Source organism: Phoca vitulina, unplaced genomic scaffold (assembly GCF_004348235.1).
Source record: "Phoca vitulina isolate PV1807 unplaced genomic scaffold, GSC_HSeal_1.0 scaffold3, whole genome shotgun sequence".
NCBI classification, from domain to species: domain Eukaryota; kingdom Metazoa; phylum Chordata; class Mammalia; order Carnivora; family Phocidae; genus Phoca; species Phoca vitulina.
In genome coordinates this window covers 81403589-81423296 of record NW_022589706.1, presented here as the reverse complement: position 1 = coordinate 81423296, position 19708 = coordinate 81403589, and the positions used below count along the sequence as shown (strand labels likewise).

Below are 19708 nucleotides of genomic sequence, written 5' to 3'. Positions count from 1 at the left end.
CTCTCTCGCTGTGTCTCTCTCTATCAAGTAAATAAAATCTTTAAAAAAAAAAAATTAAAAATTAAAAAAATAAAAAGTTTGTATTTTAAAAAAAAAAAAAAAAAAAGAACAGTTAAGACAATCTGGAAAATGAGAAGTGAAATTGGAAAATCACCTAATTTCAAGACTTACTATAAAGCTACAGTAATCAAACAAGTTAATGGAACAGACTAGAGACCCCATAGGCTCATACACATACATCAGTTAATTTTCAACTGAGGTGCCAAGTCAATTCAATAGGAAGAGAAAACGTTTTTAAATAAATGGTGCCAAAACAAATGTATATTTTTCAAAACCTACCTACCTCTATGTGAATATTGATTTGAGATGGATCATAGACCTAAAATGTAAAAAGCTAAAACCATAAAGTTTCTGTAGGAAAACATGGAAAAAAAATCTTCATAACCTCAGGGTGGGTAAAGATTTATTATAGAGGACACAGAAAGTACACAGCAAAAACAGATAAATTAGGTTTCCTGAAAATTAAAACATTCATTATGAAAATTGAGTAGGCAAGCCACAGACTGGGAAAAATATTCTCAATACATATATCTGACAAAGAACTCTTAACCAGAATATATAAAGAACTCTTATAAACCAACAATAAAAAACCACAAACAACCTAATTTTAAAAATGAGTAAAAGACTTGAACATTGACTTAACAAATGATGCTTAGTATCACTAGTCATCTGAGAAATGAAAATTAAAATCCCAGTGAAGTACCATTTCATGTCCACCAGAATGGTTAAAATAAAAAAGACTGACAATATCAAGTGAGGGTGGTGTTGAGAATTAGAATTTTTATACATTGCTGGTGGGAATATAAAATGGTACAACCGTTTTGGAAAAACTGTTTGGCAATTGACATTCATTTATTCAATGACCCAGCAATTCTACTACTAGGTATTTATCCAAGAGAAATGAAAACATATGTCCACAAAAAGACTTGTACAAGAATATTTATAGGCCTTATTTGTAATATCCTCAAAGTGGAAATAACCCAAATAAATACCAATTGGAGAGTAAATAAATACATTTTGATAAATTTATATAATAGAATGTTACTTAAGAATAAGAAGAAACTATTGATACATATAGCAACATGGATATTTCTCAAAAAATACTATCTTGGGAATAAGAAGCCAGACACAAAAGACTACATACTAAATTACTTCATTTATATGAAGGACAAAAATAGGCAGAGAAAATGGAGGATGATAGAAATCAGAGAGATTTCTACCTTTGGGGTAGGTGAAGTTGAACAGAAAGAGACATAAGAGAACTTTCTGTGCTGGTGGAAATATTCTATATCTTATTTCTGGTGGCAGTTGCATGGAGATTATATAATCTCCATATATATATATGTCAAAACTTCTCAAACTCAACACTTAAAATCTGTTATTTTATTGTCTGTAAATTATACCTCCATTTAAAAAAGAAAGCCCAGGATAAAAGAGCATGGTATATCTATAGGTAAAAATGACTAAAAAACTCAGGGCTGATGGTTAATTCTTTTCTTAAATTTTACCTCAGAAAGCAAGAATTCAAGTCCCCCTCCCTTGAATAAATTATTTCTGCATTTTAAGTCATGATGATGAAAGAGTTGCTTATTAAAATCCTTTTTCTCATAGTATGTGTCATACAGGGCTTGAAAACATCAAAATCAATGAAATAAATCTCATCTCAAATGGAATAACCTAGGGCATGTAAAAGCTAAATAATTAGCAGCATGTGAGAGAGGACATGTCATCTGTCTTTAAAAAGTTCAGCTGGTGGACTGAGGAGAAGTGTGAGAAGAGAGAAATATTCAAATAAACTTCTAAACTCTGTACTCCTCCTACCTCCAATCTACATTCAATAAGTGTAATGTAAAGCAAAGTAATGTAACTAAAAAATATGGTTGATATCTGGAAAACAGATCCTGTGACCATACATTATATTATGACATAAAGAACTAATTCATTAATTTTTCTTTTACATGATTTATTCCATAGGCAAGGGACCATGTCTCTTGCAACTCATCTTTGTATCCTTAGAAGAATCTATGCCAGGGTCTTGAAAATAATGGATCCTCAGTAATTATTTATAAACTGGAATTCATTAATCAATGTATTTACTGATTAATTAGAATTTATGTCCAAATTACATACTCCCGCAGTGGGAAATTTCCTGCAAGTATTTTATGTCTTCATATAAAATGTCTGAACCAGTGATAATCTCATTTGGTAATTTATGGGAAACATATTTAAAGAAGTATATGAAATGAAATACAAGTCCATCTCATCCCGGCTTAAAAATTTAACCATACTGTATTTGCCTGACTGGATATTTTTAAAAATTATAGAAAAAATACAATTGTTTAAAATACAACCAACCAACCAACCAATCCCACTGAGTCTAGTTTTGGCCTCCATTTGAATATCTAAATGATTATAAAGGCTGCAATGATTACAAAGGCTTCAATTCACTGTTTTGAATTGAACATCAAATTGGCAAGATGAGAAAAGCTGTGAAGTGAGAAGGAAATTGTTATTCCAGTGATGTAACCTCCACTGGTGAGTATTATTCTGTTGGCAGCTGAGACTTCAGGGGATTCTCACTATGAAAACCAGTGGTCCTTTAATCATACATTACAAGAGCATTTGTGATGCTTTGCAGGCAGCCTTTCTTCCATGATTTTCCTGCTGCTTTCCTTCCTGAGCACAATAAGTTCAATATGGCTAATGCTGTTTTCTAGTTATGCCAAGAACCTCCTAAATGCCACTGGGCTTTCATCATGAAGATGGATGGCCAAACATCAAATGTGAATATCTCCTTCTAAATGGGGACTCCCACGATCATGTTATTTTTGGGAGAGCAGCTCTCTGGCTCCATGGATATTACTTGAACGGAGTAACCACATTCTTCTGCAGCTCTTGCTCGATCCAGATCCACTAGGCACATGCACTGTTTTCCTGAAATACAATAAAATGGTATCATGAGACGCCCTACAGGGAACAGTGCAATTTCAATTTGTCCATCTATACAGCGACAAAATCTACAAGTATATGGCGAATGCTGTTTGCCCCCAAGTCCTGTTTAGTCTCTGTCAACCTAACTCTTGATCAGTACGGAGAAAATACAATCACATATGACAGTTCACAGATTTGTTTCTGCTGATAATTTAGAGAACGTTAACTTTCTTTTTTTTGAGAATGTTAACTTTTTAAAATGTATTTATAAATAAATCTCAAATACAGACTACAGATCCTATTTCCCACTTTGGTTAAAAATACATTTAAAGACCTTGTGCCTGCATTCCCTATGGAAATATATTACCTGTAACATTGTGAAAGAAATAACATCTATCTTTAATAATATTTAAAGTGTCATGCTAACAAAGAGGCATCTGAAAGATGGGCTACATTTGAACCTGAAATTTTTAGGACAAGGAAAAATGAGAAATGGAAAATATTTGAGAAAATTCTTATTTGTGCTTCAGTTATTTCAGGTGGATGTGTATGTTCAGTGTAACATAATCAATTTTCAGAACTCCTTCACCCCAATAAAATAGTGGTATTCAATCTTCTTTGTAATCTTTGGAAAACAAAAGAGAAAACCTGACTGGCAAGCAAAGCAGCTAATTTGTGTTCCTTTGGCAAATGCAAATTTCTATGTTAAAGGTAGCTCTGGAAATAAAAATGATTTGGGGTTGAATATATTCAAAGCTATGGTTCACTTTTATGCTTTCAATTTCTTTAAATTCAGTATACAAACTTCATCCTCCAAAAGGCTACTGACTATGCAGAACTTAATTCCATTTTCCCTCCTATTTATAATAATGACTAAACATTATTTTTAAATAATTTATTTGGATGTCCACAGAAACTACTAAAATTGAATAGCTGCAGAAGTGAAGCCAGATAATTGAAACAGAGACGTTCTTCTGTGGAAGAGAGAAGAACCCTCACAGAAAAACTGTGGAAGGTGAAGTCAGTAGGTAAGAATTGGCAATGAGACATTCAGATTTAAAATGTTTATTTTGTACTTTTTTCTTAAAAGCTCCTATGCCAAAAAGGATGAACTGTGTTAGAAATGATATAAAAAGAGAGGTCTTGAATTCCATTTAGGCGAAATCACCCCCCAACCCACCCCTCCCCGTTCATCAACAGTTGTGCGGCCGACATTCTTTTTTTCCCTTAAAATACTGTTCATCTTTTAAGACATCTGTAAAGGCTCCCCCCAACCCACCTCCGTCTACTCTTCAGTTTAAAATGAAACATTCTCTGTCAGAATAGACGCCCTGCATTCCTTCAGTACCCACCCTGGGTTTACACTGCAGCTCCTTCACCCTTGGCTTTGATCCCAGTCCAGTTAATTTTTCCTTTTCTATTGCATAAAAGAATCTCATGTTTTCACATGTTGAAGAAGTACCTTTACAACTGAAATTCAGTTGTTGGTAGTCTCCCTTTGGGGGCCTTGAAAGCTTCCTAAAATGTTCACAGAACAAAAATATGGCCCATGCAAAGTACAGATGTCCACATTTGATGGAGTCCGTGACTTTGCACATGACCTTCCCTCCCCTCATGCCAGTGATCAGGCCAAATGTTCCTCCTCCTCTTCAACTCCAGCAACTTCCCATCTAGCACTCCCTCAACATTCACATGTACACTCAACTAGCTCAGAGAGTTGGGAATGGGGGAAGGAGGAGGCAGAGAAAAGGAGTGGGAAAGAGAAGGAGGTTGCATGCAGGAGAGAGAGGAAGAGCTTTTTCCATATCTTTATGCTCCGGAGTGTGAGAAAGAAAAGGAAATCAGGTCTCAGATGCCTCTCTGTATGTATCTTGCTATGCTGACTTTGACTTTATTTATTTTTATTTTTTTAAAGATTTTATTTATTTATTTGACAGAGAGAGAGACACAGCGAGAGAGGGAACACAAGCAGGGGAGTGGGAGAGGGAGAAGCAGGCTTCCCGCGGAGCAGGGAGCCCGATGCAGGGCTCGATCCCAGGACCTGGAATCATGACCTGAGCCGAAGGCAGACGCTTAACGACTGAGCCACCCAGGCGCCCCGCTGACTTTGACTTTAGAGTTTGAAGATAACTACTTCTCACACAACACAGTCCCTGTATGCAAGCTAATTATCACATCTGGTGCTCAGCCAAAGAAATGGCAATCTGTTTTCCAATATACTATGATGGCCTCCAATGTGGGGGCTCTTCTAAATAATTTTAAAGATTATTTTTGACTCCACTCAATCTTCTCAAGCCCTAATTTTGGAACCTAGCCTTCGTATCAGTTCATAGTGTGGCTCCATCATCTACCAGGTAAAGGATCCTGGACAAACTTTTGTCCCAGTCCTAAATAATAGTACATACCCCATAAGTATTTTCATTAGAATTTACTGAGATAATGGGTAAGGCATTTAGCTCAGCACTTAAATGCGCAGTCACTGTTAGCTGCTATTGTCCTTCTAAATGTGATTTCTTTTTCTAAAGCAAAGTCTTGGATAAATTCATTACTTAAACTTAAAATGCTATTGCAGGTCTTCCAATTAAGGTAATATTTACTATTACAGATGTTGAATAAATTGGTCTATGATTAATAATATACAAGTATACTTTTTTCCAAGAAAAAATGCTTATACATATTTTAACTAATTTTGGCATGCAAAGTTGATTTTTCCATCTTTATATTTTCTTCTGTGGCTTTAGACAGATCCCTCAGTTTGTTCATAACAGTAAGAAAGAGATTTCACATAATTCTGCTCAATGTACAAATACTGAAGATGAATTTAAAAGTATTAATGTTGGGCACCTGGGTGGCTTAGTCGTTTAGTGTCTGCCTTTGGCTCAGGTCATGGTCCCAGGATCCTGGGTTTGAGCCCCACATCGGGCTTCTTGCTCGGTGGGAAGCCTGCTTCTCCCTGTCCCACTCCCCCTGCTTGTTTTCCCTCTCTTGCTGTGTCTCTCTCTGTCAAATAAATGAATAAAATCTTTTTTAAAAAAGTATTAATGTTAACAAAAATGGGATAAAATACTCTTATACCTACAAAGACCTTTTCAACATGGATTGCCTTTTCTGGGAAAAACAAACTTGAGTTTCTTGTTGATAAATGGACCAGTTTTCCCCATATAGAGCCAGTCCATTCATTCCTAGGCATACCGTACGTAATCTACTCATCAGCTGCTCTGTGAAAACACATACCTACAAGTCTTCGTTGGGGTGGAAGCTGGACAGCTGTCTGATCCGCAAATCTACACAGAATCATGTGTTCCTAAAAGAAAAAAACGGTAGAATGTGGGTCTATTTTAATCTTCTGCTTCAAAACTAAAAATTATAAAAACTACCTCACTTATCTGGAGTTCTACAGTTTAACTGAATAAAGTACTGCACAAGTAATAGCTCTGAAAGAAACACATTTTCAGAAAATGGTACTCAATAACTTTTTCCCCTTCAAGTAGACTGTTCTTCAGATGCAGTTCTTAAGAATGGATGCAAGGAAAATCCTCAGGCCAGTTAGCCAGTTGCTTTTAGCCAAAATAGGGTTACAATGCATGATTATCATGTGTTAAATGAAAAGACCTAAAATTCACTTATATTTTTCCTTTAATAAAATTTGAATCTCAGGAACATGGCTCCAAGAAGTCAGTCTAGGTGGCTCCCACCAGGGGAAAAGGCAGTACTGTAGAAGATCATCACTCTTTGTGGGTTCTGTGGTTCTGTAGTTCTCTGGGATACCCAGCAGAGTGCTGGCTGTTCCTATGCTTTTCTGGACTCTTCCCTTGTCCCTTTAGAGGAGAGGAAGCTGGCTCATTCACTCTCTCCTCACTCCAAAGGGCTGCTGGAGGTGCATCTACTTTAAGGGCAACCGTAAGAATGACCTGAGGGAGTGGGAGGAAAATTATTCTGCTTGACAATTTTAGGAAAGGCTGCTTTCATGTAAAAAGAACAAGGCTTTATAGGGGCAGAGAGCTGATGAGCCTGCACAGCGCTCTGAAATAGGCAAGCAGCCAAAGGTGAGTGCTCAGGCGGAGTGGGGGTACTGCGATGTTCCCACGGCAGCTGTTCATTCGGAACAGATGCAGTCTCCAAGTGTGCAAGTGATCTCACCTGTCAGCTTAGCCAAAGGCTGGAACTCCGATTCCTCATTTGTCCCCTTTCGTCTTTTGTATGTTCAACTTGAGGCCTCCGTTTTTTAATAAGGTAATTGAAGTGGCTGTGTGATATTGGTTCTTTTTGAAGGGTTACCTCTGTCTCAACTTTTATGCATTAAAACAACAACAACAACAACAACTGTAATGTTCACTATAAAATTTAGTGGCCAATGGGTAGGACACTAATAAAGTGGCTCAAATGAGTAACTTGTATTAAGCAGCCGTGAACCGGCATCGACAAAGGGGCAGAAGAAGGATTTAGAATTACATAATTTGAAGAAAAAGCATGCCCTTTGTCTTCATAGTGTTTGAAAGTCAAGATTCACTTAATGTTGAGGCAATCGCCTCTGGTGTCCTTGCCAGATTTTACTGGAATTATTTGTGTATGTGTTCTCCCCAAGAGAAGTTAAATTCTGGAAGGGGAGGCACAGAGCAGAAGTCAGTAAAGATTTGCTCTATAAACTGAACTGTGGAGAAAAACACTTCCAAAGTAACTCTCAAGACATTTATTTATTTATTTATTTATTTATTTATTTATTTATTTATTTTTATTAAGACTTTATTAACGGGTGCTTGCCGTTTGTTGATTTTTTTGAAAAAATCAAGTTGTAAACTTTTTATTACAAATTAAAAACGAGGTTCTTAAAAATCTCAACTTGACCAGATATGAAACAATTTAAAAACCTTTAAAGGTGTATTGAGAAAAACCAGGTTTTTTGTTGTTTTTTTTTAAACACGTCTGTCATTACCAAAACGAGACGTCTTTAGGTAAAAATAATAAAAACCCCATGCTGCATAGATAATGCAGATAGTTCTATTTATCTGGTCAGTGGGCAAAAAGCAAGCATTTAAGGTCTTCAGCTCCAATCTTTTGTTCATTTCTTATTGCTGGAATTTCATCTTCATTTCTTCGTGTTGGATGGCAAAACCAGATGATGGTAGAGATGGTAAGCCGGCATTTACTCAGCCCCGCCCTGCTCAGCCTCGGGAGCGGACGAATTCTCAGCTGGTGGATCGGCGGCTTTTGTCTCTTTGCCATCTTGTGGTTTAGGGTTTTCTGGGCGTCTGCGTCGGTAATTGAAGTTGCAACAGTACCGACGTTGAGATGGCTGCTGACCTTGGGTCTCATCTCCTTGATTTTCCCTATCTTCCTCGTTGCCGTCCTCTCTAGGCTGTCTTTGGCGAGGAGGACCCCTGCGGAATCGTGGTCTCTAACCCCGATACCTATTCTGTCTCACTGGGCTACCTTGTTCTCCTGCACCCTGGCTGTCAGCACCCTCCATCACTTTTCCCTGCACAGGAGGGTTGGAATGCCGTGGTCGCCGCGCGTAGGTCTCCGCAGGTAGTAAGGTGGGAAGCGTCGCCTGCCGTGGGCCCGGCGCTGTTGGGCCTGGCCTCCCGGAGCACTTTCCGATCCCTCGTTCTTTTCCCCACTCTCACTCTTCTGGTAATTCTGCTGGGAATTGCGTGGAGGACCCCTGCGACGTGGACAGCGTCTAGAACGGTTACGGTCTGCTGCACGGTCACTGCCTTGCACTGGAACTCCACCAGGGCCTGGCACATTTGCTGCCCCGCACCCTTTTCTCCTTCAGCCACATCAAACTCCACAGTGTCTCCATCTCCTACACTGCGAAGGTACTTCCTGGGGTTATTCTTTATGGCGGTCTGGTGTACAAATACATCTTCCTTGGCGTCATTCCTGTTGATGAAACCGTATCCATTTCTTACATTGAACCATTTTACTGTTTCCAAAACCTTCGTTGCGATGACTTTCTTGTCCCCGCCGCCGGGGCCGCCGCTCCCTGCGCCGCTGCCAGTGGTGCCCGCTTGGTGTCGGCAGCGCTGAGGGCGAGGGCGGGGGCGGAGGCGGGGGGGGGAGGGTGGGGGCGGCGGGGGCGGAGGCGGGGGGGGGGGGGGGGTGGGGGGGGCGGGCGGCTGCTGGGTCTCGGCCTCACTGCTCATGGTTGCGGTGATGGTGACTGGGGCCGGCTGCGGCAGCTGCGGCTCCTCCCGGGGTGTGATGGTAACTAGGCCGCCGGCGGCGGGGCTGCTCAGGGCTCTCTGGGGTCCGCTCTCCGCTCCCGCTACCGATGGAACTCAGTAACTCTCAAGACATTTAGGCACTACCTCCATGTAGTTCTGCCTGGCGGCCCACCCATCATGGTTCAGTTAAGAAATATCTTGCCACAGTATCCAAGAAGCTCAGACTTCTCTCTGGAGCCTTTATACCTGAGACCCTCAAAAGGGCTGGTGGCCAAGCAGCTTTTGGGGGTGTGAGAGAAGGAGTAGACCCAGTAGACTGGGTACCAGTGAGTTTTCTGGCCTCTGGAAGAGCCTGGGTACCCTGTCGCTATTCTTTAGAAATGTTACATTCTTTTCTAGCCAGTGAGACTGGGGCACCCAACCTCTTCACTGCCCTAGGTTTTTTACACGCATCCTCTCAATTTGTTTTTAGCCAGCATCACTCAAAGAGGCATTAAAAACAGGGCCCTAGTTTTTGTTTATTTTTCAACTCATTGTCTACTCTATTGGCAGGGTCTTATAAGAGAAAGGTAAGGTGTTTTGAATATTACGAAAACAAAGTTCCTGGGGTCCTAATGTTTCCCAAAAACCTTACAGTTCCCTAAGACATACAAACTTAAACTCCAGTAAGCAAAGACCAGGGAAGTCTGGTTCTGGATGAAAGCATCAACACTCTTCCCTCTAGAGTATCTGTGTATGCTCAGAGCAGGGGGAGAGGTGAGGAGGGGGAAAAGGGCCGGTGGGAGACAGAGTTGGAGGTGCCTGTTTAAGGATTATAAAGTAGAGGTGAAGGAGATGTATGTGCCAAGCTGGTAGAAATGAACGTTTTTAAGTCACTGTCCCCCACTACTTAACCGGTGGGTGGAGAAGGGAAAAATCTTGAAAGGGGGGGCCTGGCATGTAAAATGAAACTATATATTTTTAGTGAGTCTGCAAGAAGTGAACTAAGAATCTAATTTATCAAGTTTTAATGGGATTATTCATGTATTTCTGGCAAATATCATTACCATTTTTTAGAATGCATTTGTCATGTTATTGACCAATTAGTTAGTGGTAATATTCAGAAAGCTGGAAACTAGTTTGCTCAGATTGATGCCTCAGAACTATGTAATGTTCTGACTACTGTTGAGAAACAGTGCTTGTATTTCTTCACGCCTTATGAGTAGAGGTGCTGCGTTTGTTCTGTACCAGGGGTTGGCAAACTCTGGCCTATGGGCCAAATCCAGCCTATGACCTCTTTTTGTATGGCTCTCAAGTTAAAAACAGTCTTTACATTTTTAAAAGATTGTATACCACCACCACCAAAAGCAACAAGAAACAGCAAGGACAAAGTAGAATAGCTGGGAAATTTTTAAGTGGCTGACAAAACCTAAAATGTTTACTGTCCGACCTTTTACAGAAAAATTTGCCTGTGTTCTAGATTATCTTCTCAAAGATGTTTATATAGTGAGCAACTCTGGAAAATACATAGTTTCACTCTGGAGCAAAGGGCAGGAATGCTTGCTTAAAGATTAAATCTTAAAACATTTGGGTTTCCTAAGCTCAGCTTCCCTTTCTTGTACTGTAATTCACTGTGTATTAGGTGTCGCATGGCCCATTATGTACTGCCCTGTGGGAACTGTCTCAGGAAGTCAGGACAAAAATGATGATAGTCTGGCTACTCCTACTGCCAGGTCTCTAATTCAGAAGTCTCCTATCTGCCGGCATCCATGAAATTGTGGCAGGCTAGCATGTGAACTTGCAGGGTAAACTCTCAGACCCTTCACAAGTCTTGCCACCTACTTGGACTTTAATCTTGATTCACAAAACAAAACAAAACATAAAAAGTAAAACAAGCCTCCCATATTACATGTTGATGAGTAATTCCAAGATAACTATAGATTATATATACCATTCAAAATTTGGGAGGGGGAAAAATATAAAGAAGGAATAAAAAGTATATTAGAAAGACATCTAGAACTTTTTAAGGTTACCTTGTATGATAAAGTTTTCTTGAATTGTTCACTGAAATAGAAAAGAAAAAAAAGAGTTATTACTTTAAACACCAAAGATTAGGAGTCGAGATAGTCTATATATTTCTATATAGAAATATAGAAAAAACTATAAACAAAAGTAGGTATTTTATCTGAGGAGTACATAATGCTATCTTACGCTGAAAACTATGCCAGTTTGAAATGTCTTTATAAAAAGCCAAAAGCATACTCTCAGTATGCTATTAATTTTGAAGATTTTTTCAAGGATTGTTTATACTGTTAGAGATGCACAACCATTTTTTTTTTTCTCTTCCCCACATCGGTGCACAAAGATCCAGGGGTTTTAAAATGTAGGTTTTACTACTATTTTAGATATGGTGAGGACAACAGATCAGGAGATGTTTGCCATGGAAAAGTTAGTTTTTTCCCAATAATTCCTAAGAGAGGGCATGCCATGCCACAGAGAGCCACATGGGGAAGCACCAGGGCTGCTTAGGAGGCAGAGGGAGTGGGATACAATGTGGGCAAGAGCCTTTATTATGGATTCCATTGGAAGAGATGGCAAGGCAGGATGAGCAAACTTAGGACTGGGTAGGACTGGATAATGTCAGTGGCTTTGGGGATAGGGGCTGTCCCTAGTTGTCTGGTACCTGACACAGGTGATTAGGGCAGGGGGATAATGGCCTGGGAATGGTCTTCCACTGACAAAAGGAGAAAATGGCAATAAATCTACAGAGATATGAAAAGCTGACAGACACTGAAGTAAGATTTTAAAATCAATTAAGTGAAGCCACAGGCTGAATAACTCAAATTAACATTCTTAAAAATCTTTATAGTGCTAGACTTACAGATTTCTTGATGGGTTGTAAAATATACATTTTATCTGTATAGATTCAGAACAGAGTGAAATTTCAGCTATTGAATAAACCTTAAGTTATACTTATTATTTGCCTTTCCAAAGTTCCTTTGGTTTTCTCTCAACTAGTTGCAAATTGTGGTAAAGAACAAAAAATGAAATAAAGAAAAAAAAAATCAAAGACAAAAAAAAAGAAGGCTATTGTTTGTACTTTATTACTTTATTCAGAAGCCTTTAAGTATAAATTCTGATGGAAATTTTCTAATATTTCTTAAAAGTAATCATGCAATTGATCAAGAAATCTTTTTTTGACACATTATAGAATTTTTTTAAAACTAACAATCTATTCTGTAATTAAAATGATCAGCATGATTCTCAATAACTGTGATTCAGAGAGTGAAATGTCATGAACACCAAGACAACAGCCCTCCACTAGGTTAGGCCAAAGTGGTGAGAAATAAAATGTCTCCCTCTTGTAGGTGGGATAAGAAGGACTGTAAAAATGGCTGTCCGGCTTGCAGATTAATCAGCACCCATGGGCAGTATTTAAAAATACCGCTGCTACTACCGTACCTGGCCACAGCTCACATTTTATTGAATGCTTACTCTGTGCCACTTCTAAGTGCTTTACATATATATCATTCAATTCTCACAAAAACCTTGAGGTAATTACTATTATAACCTCCATTTTATAGATGAGAAAATGTAGGCAAAAAGAGCTGAAGTAAATTGCCTGAAGTGAAACGACTTATAAAAGTCTGAGGAGCCGATGTTTGCCCCCCCCCCCCTCCACCGGGCGACGGAAGACTTCCGGGTCCTAAGCACTTAACCACAACACCTGCTGCTTCTCAGAGGTGATGAGAAGTGCTGAACCTATCAGATTTCTTAGTCAGCCAGCTCACTCTCAGATAGACTTGCTTCTAAATTTCAGGAGCTGGGTCCAGGAGAAAAATCAAGGAGCAGCCATAGAGGAGATCCTCTCTTCCTTATATAACTTATAAACAGTACCTGCTGTGGAAAGAGGAAGTGAGTTCAAAAGTGAAATCTCATTGCAACTTTGTATCAAATGAGTTTTCGTGCTTTAGCTTTATTCCCCACATTGGTGTCTTAGGGTGAACACTACATTTCACCTTTTGGGAAAATTAAACTTTGAGGTGTTCTGAATGAAACCATAACAGCAAGGGCACGTGACAAAGGAAGCCCGTGTTTTGATGCAGTGCTCTATCACCATGTCTGTTGCCACTCCACAAGCATGCAGTGCCACCTGGAAAACAAAACCAGACATCAGCACTAAGTTCCTGCTTAACCAACAATGCTACTTCTGTGCCTTTTTCCTTTTTTTTTGTTTTTAACTCTTTGTGAGGACTGATCCTCTGGAGGTTTCAAGTTACCAGAGCATTATTCCATAATAGTTTAGATAGTTCTCATTTGGACATACTGCAGGACTAGTTAGCTATTCATATTAATTAAGAAAGCTAAGAAAGATTGAAAGATTACAAATGGAACATTGCAAATGAAGCATAAGATTCATTCAGTGGAAAATCTGACATGATGTTAAATATGGAAAATTTAATATGTATGCATGTCTCTAAACTAGTTCTCTTGCTGATTATGAATTGTGGCAGGAACGCTAGACTGAAATCTGAATTTCTAGTCTCAAACTGTAGTTGCCTATGAGATCCTGGGCCATTTAAAATTTAACTTCTTTGGGCTTGGTCTGCTCCACTATAAACTATGGTTAGCAATATTTACATATAACAATGCTGTTGCAAAAATTAAATAAAAATGTATTTGAAAACATTCTTTCAAATTCTGTATGAATATAATCTAATCAATGCTGTATGAAAACTGATCAAATCATATTTATGGAGCCCCTTTTCATCTTCATATAACAGTTCTTAATATTGGTGAATTACATGAACTACTTTCAATGGGTTTATTTAAAAAGGAAGGAATAAAGTTATGAATTGGAATCTAATTAGGGCTTCAATAATTCATTAAAAAACCTCTAAAAATGATCTTAAGATATGTTTTCAAAACAAATTCCTTAAATATGTCTATATTGTGTCACAATCTAAAGTAGACAATTATGAAAATTATTAGGCTAAATAAAGCAAAACAGGACCCTATGGAAAAAAAATCTGATATGGGGATCTTAAAAAATAAAGCATTTTGTCAGAAAAATGCTCAGATCTCTGACAACTTCAGGGTAGGGAGGGGCTTTTAGAGTGAAGAGATTTTCTGGAAATTTCTGGATATGAGTATCATAAGCCAGATTCCCCTCTTAAACTGGAAAGCCAAAAGCAATGTTGTATTGGGAAGAGGAAAGCATGATCTCTGCTCATCATCCTTCTTCTGAATCTCCCCTCCATCTAGGCTTACATCAATTTAGAAGTCAACAATCCCTGTGATTGTTGTCAATCCACTTTTCCTCTTTCACTCTGAAAATTGAGCCTGGGAAGCCTGCCGTTCAGTGAAGGCAGGCACTACTGGGTAATTGGGAGTGAAGAACTTTGATTTCTCATCTGTTCCTTTTATTTAATCAGTTTTGCAGAGTAAAAATCAGGCCAGTTCTTCATTTTCATGAGTAGCTGGAGAAAACCTCACCATAAAAGTTATAAATGCATTTTCCCCTGAAGGGGAAGAAAAGACAACCAATACTCCCTGAGTGCCCTTTATGTGGGGCCACTACGCTGGGTAATGGCACGCAGATCTTTCTATGCTCACAACGGCCCTGGGAGATTTTATCTCCGTTTTAGAAGTAAGGAAACTAAGGCTCAGAGAAATTAAGAACGAGCCCACAACAAAGCAGCTCCTGAGTGGCAGGATCCTGAACCCATGCATTAATTATATCAGGCTGCTTCCCCGCAAAACCCTTTTAAGGCTCTTAAAGAATTCCTTTTGCTACATGCAAAAGAATGAGTTTATTTCCCTCATTTAAACAAAACAACTAAATTTAAGAACTATTTACACAATGGATTTTAGTCCTAAAAGGTTTTATTGCTTCATATGCTCCTAATTTCCATTGTTACCAAATGCCAGTCAGAAAGAACAGGCAAATAACGAAGAGAGATATAGATCAATGGAACGATTTGAATATGAACATTGAGCATAAAACAAAGGTGGCACTTTGGATCACTGGGAAAAAGATGGACTTTTAATTTATTTTTTTTTAAGATTTTATTTTTAAGTAATCTCTATACCCAACGTGGGGATCGAACTTACAACCCTGAGATCAAGAGTTGCATGCTCTACCAACTGAGTCAGCCAGGTGCCCCAAAGATGGGCTTTTTAATAAGTGATGTTGGGTTAACCTGATAGCCATATGAAAAATAAAATTAGATCCTTTCCTCTCACCACACATAGTACATTTCAAAGGGACTAGAGATTTAAAATGCAAAACAACGACAACAAGAACAACCAGGAGTGAATTCCTCTATAACCTAGGGGAGTGGAAATACTTAACTATGTCTGAAATTCTACATACAATAAGGGATAAGGTTAAAAAATTTGACAAAAAATGAAAAAAAATGGCAAAGAAACAAAAACCATATGTAAAAAGATAAATGACAAAGAGAAAAAATTGGCAACTTAAAGCATTAACAAAAGGTTAATATCCCTTATGCATAGCAAGTTTCTGAAAATAAAGAAAAGTATAATAATCTGATAGTAAATGGACAAGAGATTTGGAAAATTCAGAAACAAAAATATGCGAATATGTCTTAAACCAAAGTTGTCCAATATGGTTCAAAATAAGAGAAGTATTTAAATTACATTAAGATATTACTTATCACCTATTAAAGTGGCAAAAATTCTAAAATTTGATGACAACCTATGGGCCAGGGTATGGTGAAACAGACAATGTCATACATTGCTGGTGGGAATATAAAAATGTCACAACCCCATGGAGGAGGAATTTAGCAATATCCAGCAAAATTCCATGAGTAATTTGCGATCTCACTTCTAAAAATCTGTTCAAGGGATACACTGGCCAAAACATAAAAAGATGTATTCATTGAGGCAATATTTGAAATAACAACAAAATGGAAACAAGTCAATTTTCCATTGACAGAAGACTCGCGGCTTACTCTGAAGCTCTAAAAAGGAATGGGGAAGATTTCTCTACATGGCCATGGTAGATATTATTAAATGAAAAATAATGTTAAAAATTGTCAAACTATTTTCAGTAATCATCATTGGTGTCTGTATTTTTGTTTTAGGACTCAAATATGTATATTGTGAGATAAAGCAAATAAGAAATTTGCTGATGCCATTAGGAAATAGATTTTTTTTAAGCACAGGAGAAAGAAGAAAGAGATATGAAATAGCTAAGTGAGGCTAAGTTAAAATCCCATGGTCCTGAATTTAAATTGGAAGTGTCAGTATGTACCCATGATGATTTAAAAAAAAAAAAATTGCCTTGCTAAGACCACAGTAGAGCCTGGAAACAAAGACCAAACCAGTAGCAATGACTATCCCCAGGACCTAAATTGTGGTCATTGAAATAGCATTTTCCTTTAAAAGAATTTAGAGCTGCATGGAGAAATAGCTGCTGCCAGGTAGGAGGCAGGAAATGCATAAGATGAGTTGGAACATCGTGTTATACTGAAAGCAGGGACACTATGAAATACTATTGAAGTCCTATCAATAGGACTCAGGAGCTAACCTCAAGAGGCTCCCACTTAACAAATATGGGAATATCTGAGCGTCAGTGAGAATAATAAGTGCAATAATAAGTGTAATAATAAGTGCAATAATAATAAGTGTTTCAAACATTAAATTGATGAGTCAATAATTGTACTGAGAAAAAAAAAAACTACTTTCAGTAGATAACCAACTCACTTTGAAAACCAGAAAATACAGGGAAAGAATCAAATTTTATCTGGCCTTTCCTAATGTACTGTACCTCTGCATAACCGAACAGTTAATAAAGGAAAGTAAATGAAGATGGAATGATAAGATTAAAAGAATATCGCCATTTTGCAATCCTTGCTAAAGTAATGGAGCTAAGGTCAATGATCACAAATGCTGCTTATGTTGCACAAGAGACAGCCAGACGTAAGTGCCTACTGATTTGAACACACCACCACCTTTGATGTATCCTTACCCCAAAGTAAACCTGATCTGATTATGTCTTTACAATCTAGATCTAACTACCAATTTCTAAGCAATCTTGGGAACAGGGTAATATGTGAAACAACACCAGGGGGATATGATCAGCAAAATCCAAATTGTGGGAGACTGTAAAGGAGAAATGACATGGTCATATAAACAATCTTTAAGGGAAAAAAAAAGAACAGGGATGGTGTAGTAGGATGAGTGAGTCTACCTGCTCATACCTGAAACATGTCAACATGGCAAAAAGGATTTTTTTTTAGATGTAATTAAGATTAAGAACCTTAAAATACCAAGATTATTCTGGATTTACATGGGTGGGTTCAATCAAATCACATGAGGACTTCAAAGTAGAGAACTTTCTCAGACCGGAAGCAAGAGAGATGAGACACAAGGAAAAGTCAGAGATTTGAGGCATGAGAATGACTTGAACCACCATTGCTGGCTTTCACCAGTAGCTCTAGAGGCTGAGAATGAATCCTTGCTGAGCCAGCAAGGGAGTTGGAACCTTAATCCTACAATGCGTGGAACTAAATTCTACCAACAACCTGAACCATCCCAGAAGTGGATTTCCCCTCAGAGCCTTTAGATAAGAGCCAAACCAAAGTAGAGGCTGACTTTGACCTAATGACACCTGGCACAGAGAAACTAGTTAAGCCCACCTGGATTTCTGATCTATAGAACTGTGAGATAACAAATTTGTGTTATTTTAAGCTGCCAAATTTGTGGTCATTTTTTTTTGACAAGACAAATAGAAAACTAAAGCAGATGAAAACCTATAAATTTTAAGCCTTAAGATTCACATTAACCATTTCAATTTTTGTGTCTTATTTCAATCCTCATTAAAAGAAATACACTGTAAAAAAAATCATGAGACAAATGATGTAGAGAGCTTCTACAGCAACATGAAGGTGATCTTGTTGAGTAATTTGCTATTCTCTCTTATTAATCATTACTACTTAATCCTACCAGTTGCAGAATTCATTCATTCATTCAACAATGAATGGGCATTTTGTATTTACTGCTATTATGGTAGTGGCTGGGAATACAAAGGTCAAAAAAAGATCCCTTTTGCATGCTCTGTCATAGTAACCTCTGAATCCAAACTACTTAATATATTAATCAACTCAATCTGGGAATCATATAGGTTGAAACAACTCATAAAGTTCATAAAATATGTCTCTCATGTGTGTGATTCACAGGGGATACAAAGAAGAGTAAAACACTACACATACAACAACACACAAACCGTACACAAACCTGTCTAATACAGGATAGAATAGGTTAAGTGCCATTAAAAAAGTACAAACAGAAGCATCAAAGGAGGGACAGGAGATATTCAGGTGGGGAAAATTCAGGAAGGGAGTCCTGGAGGAGGTGGCATTTGAGGAGGGCCTTGCAGGGTAGAAAGGAGTTTAGAAAGCAAAGAAATAACAAGCCAGAGGCAAAAGAACAGACAGACGGCATTTTCATGAAATAGGGAGTGATACTACTATTAGAAATAATATAAAATTTAACATTTATTGCGTAAGGTATTATGTTAAGTGCTTTCCATGTATTTACTCATTTAACACAATAACCCTATGAAATAAGTACCATTTTTTAAATTTACCTTTTTATTGTGGTAAAAATACATACAAGATTTACCAGCTTAACCATTTTTAAGTGTACACATTGTTGTGAATCAGATCTCCAAAACCTTTTCATCTTGCAAAACTGAAACTCCATACCAACGGCAGCAACTTCCATTTTCCCCTTCCCCTCAGCCCCTGGTAACTACCATTCTACTTTCTGTTTCTATGCATGTGACTACCTTAGATACCTCATATAAAAGGAATCTTACAGTATTTATCTTTTTGTAACTGGCTTATTTCACTTAGCATCCTCAATGTTCATCCAGGTTGTAGCATGACAAGACTTCCTTCTTTTTTAAGGCTAAATTATATATATATCACATTTTGTTTATATGTATATAATATATATATATATCTATCACATTTTGGCTAAATTATATATAATTTATATATATATAATCACAATATATATATTATATATATCACATTTTGGCTAAATTATATATCTATATCTATATGTAGATATAGATATCTTTCACATTTTGTTTATCCACTCATCTGTCCATGGACATTTGAATTGCTTCCACCTCTTGGCTATTGGGAATAGTGCTGCTGTGAACAGGGTATGCAAACATCTAAGTAGGTACTATTTTAAGATAAGGAAATTGAGGCCCAGAGAGGGTAAGTAACCTGTTCCAGGTCACACAGCAAATCAAGGACCCTAACTCAGACAGTTCAGGGCCTCCATTCTAGATAACTACTCTTAACAAATACATCCCCTGTCTTTTCATTCATTTCATTGGTCCTACTATCTTCTGAAATTACAACAACGTAGGGAACTAGCATGTATTCAGTATCTGCTAGATGTCACAATCTTTACATTGATTTTTTGATTTAATCATTTCATTATTGTCTTAATTTAATATGTTAAGTAGCTCTTATTATCTCCATTTGCAATAACATGCCCAAAGTCACCTAGCCAGAAAGACCTGG

At 37.8% G+C, this 19708-nt stretch overlaps 1 protein-coding gene and 1 pseudogene across 3 annotated transcripts in view; both read right to left on the bottom strand.

The window, feature by feature from the left end:
* Positions 1-626: 626 nt before the first annotated feature.
* Positions 627-19708, bottom strand: part of GSTCD (glutathione S-transferase C-terminal domain containing) — a 130589-nt gene continuing 111507 nt past the window's right edge. For 2 of the 3 annotated variants that reach the window (XM_032400942.1, XM_032400943.1), the window contains exons 9-12: positions 13157-13290; positions 11171-11201; positions 6226-6295; positions 627-2994 (exon numbers count right to left, since the gene is read on the bottom strand). In XM_032400942.1, coding sequence (XP_032256833.1) covers positions 2858-2994; positions 6226-6295; positions 11171-11201; positions 13157-13290 — 372 coding nt within the window. In that variant the 3' untranslated portion in view covers positions 627-2857. Of the gene's footprint in view, positions 2995-6225; positions 6296-11170; positions 11202-12400; positions 13291-19708 lie in introns of those variants that run through there. The other variant, XM_032400944.1, reaches the window with a different exon arrangement.
* On the bottom strand, positions 7965-10788 carry LOC116628731 (annotated as a pseudogene).